Source organism: Arachis hypogaea, chromosome 6 (assembly GCF_003086295.3).
Source record: "Arachis hypogaea cultivar Tifrunner chromosome 6, arahy.Tifrunner.gnm2.J5K5, whole genome shotgun sequence".
Lineage (NCBI taxonomy): Eukaryota > Viridiplantae > Streptophyta > Magnoliopsida > Fabales > Fabaceae > Arachis > Arachis hypogaea.
Window position 1 is genome coordinate 39,943,919 of NC_092041.1, and position 9,003 is coordinate 39,952,921.

The 9,003-nt window shown below is 39.1% G+C and overlaps 1 protein-coding gene across 7 annotated transcripts; it reads left to right on the forward strand.

Moving 5' to 3' along the window:
* The first annotated feature begins 548 nt into the window (after window positions 1-548).
* On the forward strand, window positions 549-4,743 carry LOC112805529 (cysteine synthase, mitochondrial). Of its 7 annotated transcripts, none has more exons than XM_072196965.1 (10): window positions 549-1,149; window positions 1,306-1,338; window positions 1,454-1,552; window positions 1,669-1,920; window positions 2,156-2,217; window positions 2,847-2,948; window positions 3,093-3,150; window positions 3,447-3,530; window positions 4,084-4,169; window positions 4,361-4,743. In XM_072196965.1, exons 6-9 carry the CDS (start codon window positions 2,941-2,943, stop codon window positions 4,162-4,164), a joined length of 231 nt encoding a protein of 76 aa, XP_072053066.1. In that variant the 5' UTR covers window positions 549-1,149; window positions 1,306-1,338; window positions 1,454-1,552; window positions 1,669-1,920; window positions 2,156-2,217; window positions 2,847-2,940; the 3' UTR covers window positions 4,165-4,169; window positions 4,361-4,743. The 7 variants fall into 7 exon arrangements, 6 of the variants coding, with proteins under 6 accessions (XP_072053066.1, XP_072053061.1, XP_072053065.1 ...); XM_072196964.1 differs by having other exon boundaries at window positions 568-1,144; XM_072196963.1 differs by having other exon boundaries at window positions 603-1,149; window positions 1,306-1,358.
* Window positions 4,744-9,003: the final 4,260 nt, after the last annotated feature.

A 9,003-nucleotide genomic window follows, 5' to 3' on the forward strand; every position in this document is an offset into this window, starting at 1 on the left:
ACTTCTTGCCCAATCCCTTCTACGGGTACTTAAAGTTCGTTCCAGGATTCGTTTTAGTTCTCTATTTGAAACTTCAGCCTGCCCATTTGTCTGTGGATGATATGGAGTTGCCACTTTTGTGGTTAATTCCACACTACAAGAAAAAAGGCATATGGCCATGCTTTTTTCTTGCTACGCTTTAAAAGCGTGGCCAAAAGTGGTCAATGGCCACGCTTTTACGAGGGTGGCGATAGATTAGAGATTTGGCCACTTTTATTTTTGCTACCCTTGAAAAGCGTAGCAAAAAGGCTATACAGCCACACTTTTATGAGGGTGACGATTGATTTGAGATTTGGCCACACTTTTTTCGCCACGCTTAAAAAGCGTAGTCATAGAGAGAAACAGGCACGCTTTTAAAGCGTGGCGATAAAGTTTCGTTATAATGACATTTTAAAAGCGTGGTCGTTTTCTACAACTCTTTTGGCATACTTCAAAAGCGTGGCCAAAAAAATTAAAATTATTTTTTTCAAAATGGTTATAATTAATTAATTACATTACACACCACATTTGAAACTCTACCTCTTTCCTATCCTAAAACTCTTCCAACCGTTTGTATTCACCTTAAAATGAAAAACTCTTCCAAAGAACCCTAAACTCTTCGAAGAAACCAGTTCTCTGTGACCCCAGCAATCCGGAGAACATAACCGGTGCTCCCTGTTCCGGCATACTAACCTAACACCCACCACACTCCCCTCCTTTCCCCTTATAATAGCGCCGTAGCCCCACTCCCCCTTTTCCCATCTCCAGCGCACACAACACAATACACACACGCACCACCTCACCCACACCGAAGAGGAGAGCTCGACGAAGGAGACGCCGCCTTGCTGCCAGCTCCGTTGAAGACCAGCCCGCCGCCGCTGTCGAGTCAAACCTGAGAGAGAGTGTGTGCAACGATGAGAGAGGAGGTACCATCACCAAACGCGTCGCAGCCGCTGGAGTAGCTTCGCTCTTCGCCGTCGCCGAGGAGGGGAAAGAGGAGCTGCTCCCGTCGCACCAGTCACCGTCGTGCTTCCTGGTTGCCGATGAAGGAGCCGCGAGAACCGTTGCCGTCGCGGAGGAGGGGGACACGCGAGAGGGAGCCATCAGTGTTGTCGCCATCACAGCTGTTGAGTAAATCTTCGTGCTTTTTCAGTAAATCTTCAATCATCATTTAACTGAAACCATCTTACAAAATTTTACTAATCGCATGTTCAAAATGGGTCTACTAGTTTTCATTGAATGTTATGTGCTATCTGAATTTATGTTTTATTGTTGAATTTTTTGTAGTTCTCAGGAAATCCAAGGAAATCCAAGTTCTAGGTTGATTCTTTTCTGGTTCAGTAAGATGAGTTCTCATGAAAAATCTCTTGATTGATTTTTTATGTCTTATCTTTTTTTTCCCTACTCTGACATATCTTTTGATTTGCATGATTAGGCTGCAAGGGAAACTGGTGCACTTCAAGAAGCAAAGGACGAACTTTAAGAAACGGTGGAGGAACTCACCTGGCGTCTCCAACTAGAAAAAAGTTCGCGGGTGAGAGTGTTGTTCGTTTTGCTGTTAGATATAAGTTGGTGGACTATGTTATTTTGATATCTTTACAAAATCATGCATACTGTAACTCTAGAAGAAAACTATGTTGAATTCTGCAGACCAACCTCGAAGAGTCCAAAGCATAAGAGATATCAAAACTGCAGAATTCATTACAGGAGATGCAGGGTAAACTTGATGAAACCAATGTTCTACAGGGTAAACTTGATGAAACTAATGCTCTGCTTGTCAAGGAGCGAGAGAATGTAGAGAAGGTTACCATCGAAGCAATTCTAGTTATCTAAGAAAAGGAGATTATTGTTGAAGACACTGCAAAGATTGATGCACTAACAGTGGAAGTTGAGAGGCTAAAGGTAACCATGTTCAACATTTCAAATCTCTTACTATAGCAAAGATTGTATCTGTTCTGTTTTATTATTAGTTATTATAGCAATTGGATATATCATGGAATTAACATATTTAGAGTGACAGATAATTAAAAGAGAATGGAAAAAGTAATTAGTATATAGTTATTACTTGTTTCAATTTGTGTGGAGTTTAATATGGTGAATAATTGGGGATTAATTTGATTTAATTTGTGTGATTAAGGGACCCAGAATTTGGATGGTGAAGAATCCGAAGATGCATCACTTCTACTTTCTTTAGCTAAGGCATGACTTCTTTAATATTGATGGTTATCTCTAGTTTATTAACTTACTGTTTTATTGTCAAACTTTTTTTGGAGACTAAATTGTGAATGTGTTGAGATGCTAATTGTCCTTGCTATTTGATTTAAGTTTTGCATTAACGATCCTTGATTCTGGGGGATTGGGGGTTCTTAATCCTTTTTCATTTATATCAGTTTCATTTTGTGAAAAACTAAAGTAGACAACTAACTGAGACTTGGGCTAGATGCTTTACTGTGAATTCTTATCCAGATATGTATTACAGGTTTAGACACAATAGACAATACTAGTAATAGTTGAAAGGTACAAATTGGGAAAAGTACAAATTTTTTAATTAAATACAAAGCTAATAGATAAGATACTCGTATTTATATGCATAGGTGTGACGAGAAATCTCTTGAGAATTCATTTTGCAAATGTGCTATGGTCACTCGCGGATATAAAATAACAAAGTCACTTGATCCCGTTACTGCAAGTCTCAGTAGTGATGCTTTAGCTAAAATTATTTATTCAAGGCTTTTTGACTGGTCATTTCTCTCTGTTATATGTTCTTTCTTTTAGGAGATATGCCTCACCTTTTTTTATTGAACTCATACAAATATCTCTTGTTCCAGGATTGTGGACAAGGTTAACAATTCTATTGGGAAAGATCCAAATTCAAAGAACTTAATCGGAGTCTTAGATATATACAGATTTGAAAGTTTCAAGATGAACAGGTGCTTAACTAACTAAGGAACCTAGATGCTCTGTGTGTGTGGATAATGATGTGAAACTTGATCAAGTTCTTAATTTCTTATGTGTGGATTCATATTAACTTTTTACTTAAAAAAAATTACACTCTACTAATTGTTCTTATGCAGTTTTGAGCAATTCTGTATCAATTTGACTAATGAGAAATTGCAACAGCATTTCAACCAGGTTTAAATCTGTCTTTTCTCCAAATTTGATCACTTGGTAAAATATTTCAATTGACTTAGCATTTGTACATGCAAGATAATGGAATTTGACATAGTTACTGTGTTAATTTAGTTGTATCATGTGCATGAAGAGTCCTATTATGTGGACATAAAATTGAATCTTCTTTGGAGTGCTTGTCAAAGCTAACTCTTTAAATCTTATAACACCCCAGTAATTTTCTGGCCCAAAATGAAGAAGAGCAAGATCCATTGATGTTATACTTTAAAACTTTCATGCTCACTTCAATTGGAATGCAGGTGGGGATTTCTTCTGGAGCTGCTGCAGCAGCAGCTGCAATAAAGGTTGGAAAGAGACCTGAGAATGCAGGGAAGCTTATTGTGGTAAGTGCATTACCTCAAATAGTAATAAAAATCAACAGATGGATGTGTTACAAGAAATTTAATCCGCCTCAAATAGGACGTATGTTTATTGAATTTACAAAAACATCATACAGATTTATATACGTATGGTTCCTTTATTGGAACGTAGTGTTAAGTATCCATCTGCTTGTACGGTAGCATAATGTTATTTTTTTGCATGGGAGAATATGCTTTTATCCTGCTATTTTGGGTGACCAAGTTTCTTTTATATTGTGTTGTGTCTCCATAACTTGGTTAGCTGCAATTTTTTAGTTTTTAATTTGGGTAGAACCTTTCAACATCATGTTTTTGTGATGTTTGTCCCTTTCTCACCTTTTTTCTTTTGGTTCATATTACAAATTTACAACAACTCACTCACACTACACACTTACACACTTACACACTTACACACTTACACACAACCCTATAAGGGGTTCACCATCTGTTTGTTCTTTCCTAATTTTTGGTTTATATCTAACATTTAAATGGATCTGTCAATGTGGTGTCATTTACATTATCTGAATATTTTCTGCAGAAATTTTCCATTCAAGCAAGAAAAATGAAATGCCCACTAGCTTCACTCATTGATATAATTAGTACAAGAGAAAGCACATAAGTAGGGTAAGCCATAGTTATGAATTCTTTTATACAGCTGCTGTTGTCTATGTTTATCTATTACTTGAAGCCACTATCACTTGGATTTCCTTTTCTAGGCTTGAGTTCTTCATTTGACTAATTTATGCATAATTTAATGGTCTTTAACTTTAGAATCAATAAAGTTCTTAATTTAACAGTGTGCTTGAATTGTTTAGAGTACTGTGAGAAGTATGCTAAAGCTAAAGATGTAAGAGCTGCACCAGAAGAGAAATCAAGTGATGATGAGGAAATAAGTGAAGATCAATATGATTCAAGTGATGAACATGTTGCTGGTAAAGCAGATCCTTAGCTGCTTCAAGTGATGAACTTGGAATTGTGGTCAAAGGGGGAAATGCCCCTTATTGTTGTTCAGTTTCACGTCAATGTAAATAATGTACCATTGATTTCCTGATGCAATCTTAGTTTCTTATTGTGGCTCTTTCAAATTGATGCATTGTGCTTTTTAGCTTAGCATGGTACTACCATAATATGCACAAATACTCTTCCTGTAACTCATTTAATGCAATGTTCACAACTATTCATCTTTTGATCTTTGAAACTTGTAGAAAAGGCTTCAAACAAATTGATTGACAATTGTTGTTTCTTGACCAGTGACTTAGTCATTGTTTAAATTTTACACTTATCTATGAATTTTGTAAGATTTTATTATGAAGATTAAAAAGAAACAACAGAACCTGAATAAACTTATAGCTACGCTTTAAAAGCATAGCCATATTGTACCGCAGTTATCAACAGCTATGCTTAAAAAATGTAGCGATATCTCTCATTATTGGCACGCTTTAAAAGCGTAGTGATATCTCTAGCTATTGGCACGCTTTAAAAGCGTAGCGTTATCTCTTGCTGTTGGCACGCTTTAAAAGTATAGCCATATCCCTATTGGCATGCTTTAAAAGCGTAGCCATATCTATCACATGGAAGCGTGGCAATAGATAAAAGCGTGGCGACAAAAAAAGCGTGGCTGTAGGTCACCAAAAGCGTGGCGATAAAGCAACCGGCACCCTTGCAGTTGTGACCCTTTCAAAAGCGTGCCGGTAGCTCAAAAAGCATGGCAAAAAGCTATCGCTACGCTTTTTTTGACTTTTTGCCACGCTTTAAAAGTGTAGCAAAAAGCTTATTTTCTTGTAGTGCCATATCGGATCAGAGCATAGTCAAGCTGTTTATTGCAGAATTGAGTGCCTCCATCACTGATTAGTACTCTAGGGACACCAAACCTGATGAAGATATGCTTCTAGAGGAATTTCAACACTGTCTTAGTATCATTGGTGGGTGTTGCAATTGCCTTTACCCATTTAGATACATAGTCCACTGCCACCATAATATAAGTGTTTGAATATGATGGTGGGAAAGGTCCCATGAAGTCAATACCCCATACATCAAATAACTTAGTGTCTAAGATCCCTTGCTGAGGCATGGCATAACCGTGAGGCAGATTACCAGCTCTCTGGCAACTGTCACAGTTACGTACAAACTCTCAGAAGTGTCTATAGAGAGTAGGCCAGTAGAAGCCACATTGGAGAACCCTTGTGGCTGTTCGCTCACCTCCAAAATGTCCTCCATATTGTGATCCATGGCAGTGCCATAGGATCTTCTGTGCCTCTTCTCTAGGTACACATCTATGGATTATTCTGTCAACACACCTCTTAAAGAGATATGGTTCATCCCACAAGTAGTACTTTGCATCAGAAACCAATTTTTTTGGTTGCTGCCTACTACACTCTTTGGGTATGAATCTCACAGCTTTATAGTTTGCAATGTCTGCAAACCATGGTGCTTCCTGAATGGAAAACAATTGCTCATTCAGAAAGGTTTCAGAGATCTCAGTAGGAGGGAGGGATGCTCCTGCTACTGGTTCTATTCGGGACAGGTGGTCAGCTACTTGGTTCTCTGTTCCTTTTCTGTCTCTTATTTCTATATCAAACTCTTGCAGAACCAACACGCATCTTATGAGTCTGGGTTTTGAATCCATCTTTGTGAGGAGATATTTTAGAGCAACATGGTCAGTGTACACAATCACTTTTGATCCTACTAAATAAGATCTGAACTTGTCAATGGCATAAACAACTGCAAGAAACTCCTTCTCTGTGGTTGTGTAATTCTTCTGCGCGTCATTTAAAACACGACTATCATAATAAATGACACGCAGAAGCTTGTCATGCCTCTGTCCTAATACTGCACCAATGGTATGGTCACTGGCATCAGACATTAGTTCGAATGGTAAAGTCTAGTCTAGTGCAGAAATGACTTGTGCTGTGACCAGCTTAGCTTTCAGGGTCTCAAAGGCCTGCAAACACTCTGTGTCAAAGAAAAATAGTGTGTCCACGGCTAGCAGATTTCACAGAGGTTTTGCAATTTTCGAAAAATCCTTTATAAACCTCCTATAGAATCCTGCATGCCCTAGAAAGCTTCTGATTGCCTTAACATTGGCAAGTGGTGGTAATTTTTCAATTACCTCTACCTTAGCCTGATCCACCATTATTCCCTTGTTCAAAATTTTGTGCCCAAGGACAATTCCTTCAGTCACCATAAAGTGACATTTTTCCCAGTTTAAAACCAGGTTAGTCTCTTGGCACCTTTTCAGAACAAGTGCTAGATGGTCAAGACAGGAGCTGAACGAGTCTCCAAATACTGAGAAGTCATCTATGAAGACTTCCAGAAATTTCTCTACCATATCAGAGAAGATAGAGAGCATGCATCTCTGAAAGGTTGCAGGTGCATTGCACAAACCAAATGGCATCCTTTTGTAGGCAAATACTCCAGATGGACATGTGAATGCTGTTTTCTCTTGATCCTGAAGATCTACTGCAATTTGGTTGTCCTGAATAGCCATCCAAAAAGCAGTAGTATTCATGAACTGCTAGTCTCTCTAGCATCTGGTCTATGAATGGTAAAGGAAAATGATCCTTTCTGGTGGATGTATTGAGCCTTCTGTAGTTAATACACATACGCCACCCTGTAACTGTTCTTGTAGGAACTAGTTCATTCTTTTTATTATGAACACTATCATTCCTGCCTTCTTGGGAACAACTTGGACAGGGCTCACCCAGAGGCTATCAGAAATAGGATAAATAATCCCAGCCTCTAGTAACTTAGTGACCTCTTTCTACACCACCTCCTTCATGGCTGGATTTAGCCGCCTTTGTGGTTGAACCATTGGCTTAGCATCATCCTCCAATAGGATATTGTGCATGCATTTGGCTGGGCTAATGCCCTTAAGAACACTTATGGACCACCCAAGAGCTGTCTTGTGTGTCCTTAGCACCTGAATTAGTGCTTTCTCTTCCTGTGGCTCTAAAGCAGAGCTTATGATCATGGAAAAAGTGTCATCCTCTCCAAAAATGCATATTTCAAGAATGGTGGTAGTGGTTTCAGTTCGGGTTTAGGAGGCTTCTTCTCTTCCTGAGGAGTTATCAGAGGTTCTTTTGTTTTCTCTGGTTCCTGTAGATCAGGCTGAACATCTTTAAAAATGTCCTCTAGCTCTGATTTGAGACTCTCAGTCATATTGACCTCTTCCACCAGAGAGTCAATAATATCAACACTCATGCAGTCGTTTGGGGTGTCTGGATGCTGCATAGCTTTGACAGCATTCAACTTAAACTCATCCTCATTGACTCTTAGGGTCACCTTCCCTTTTTGGACATCAATGAGGGTTCGTCCAGTTGCTAGGAAAGGTCTTCCTAGAATGAGAGTTGCACTCTTGTGCTCCTCCATTTCCAGCACCACAAAGTCAGTGGGAAAGACAAATGGCCCAACCTTGACAATCATGTCCTCAATTACGCCTGATGGAATTTTAGTGGAGCCATCAGCAAGTTGGAGGCATATCTAGGTTGGTTTAACTTCATTAGTCAAACTAAGATTTTTTATAGTGGATGCAGGTATCAGGTTGATACTTGCCCCAAGATCATATAGAGTTGTCTTGGTACAAGCATCCTCTAATGTGCATGGTATCATAAAGCTTCCGGGATCTTTAAGCTTCTCTGGTAAGCTTTTCAGAATGACTGCACTGCATTCTTCAGTGAGGAAAACATTTTCAGTTTCTCTCCAATCCTTCTTATGACTTAAGATCTCTTTCATGAGCTTAGCATAAGATGGTATTTGCTCAAGTGCCTCTGGAAACAGAATCTTTATTTCAAGAGTCCTGAGATAGTCTGCAAAGTGGGCAAATTGTTTATCCTGTTCTGCTTGGCGGAGTTTCTGAGGATAAGGCATCTTGGCTTTATAGTCTTCAACCTTAGTTGCTGCAGGTTTACTTCCTATAGAAATGGTTGGAGAAGCCTGCCTAGGGGGGTTGTTATCAGCACTTGCAGGAGTCTGATTCCCCATTAGCGTTTGAACGCTAGAATTGGGTGCTGTATGAGAATTTAACGCCAGATTGCCACCCTTTTTTGGCGTCCAATTGGCCATCCACTGGGTGTTTAATGCCACTTGTTCACCCTTTTCTGGCGTTTGAACGCCAGAATCATTCCTCTCTGGGCTCTTAGTGTCCTCAGAGGGATTTTGGGTAGTGGGTTGGTCATCCTCTGTCAGTTGTTCCTTTTTTGGCTTCCTGCTGCCATGAGTTGAAACATTCAATGTCTTTCCACTCCTTAAATGAACAGCTTGGCACTCTTCTGTTATCTGTTTAGATAACTGCTGTCTTATCTGATCCAATTGTGCTTTCATATTCCTGTTAGCATTTTTAGTGTCTTGTAGCATCTCCTTAAATTCTGCTAACTGTTTTGTTATAAAAAGCAATTGCTAATTGAGTTCAACAACTTGTTCTAGGGGACTAAGTTCAGTGGATACTGCTTTAGCCTCTTCT

What these genes read in the sequence shown, in the direction of transcription:
- LOC112805529 (XM_072196965.1), top strand. An exon ending in TGCAACAGCATTTCAACCAG is followed by an intron (nt 3,151 to 3,446) that starts GTTTAAATCTGT and finishes ATTGGAATGCAG; the next exon opens with GTGGGGATTTCTTCTGGAGC. An exon ending in ATGCAGGGAAGCTTATTGTG is followed by an intron (nt 3,531 to 4,083) that starts GTAAGTGCATTA and finishes TATTTTCTGCAG; the next exon opens with AAATTTTCCATTCAAGCAAG.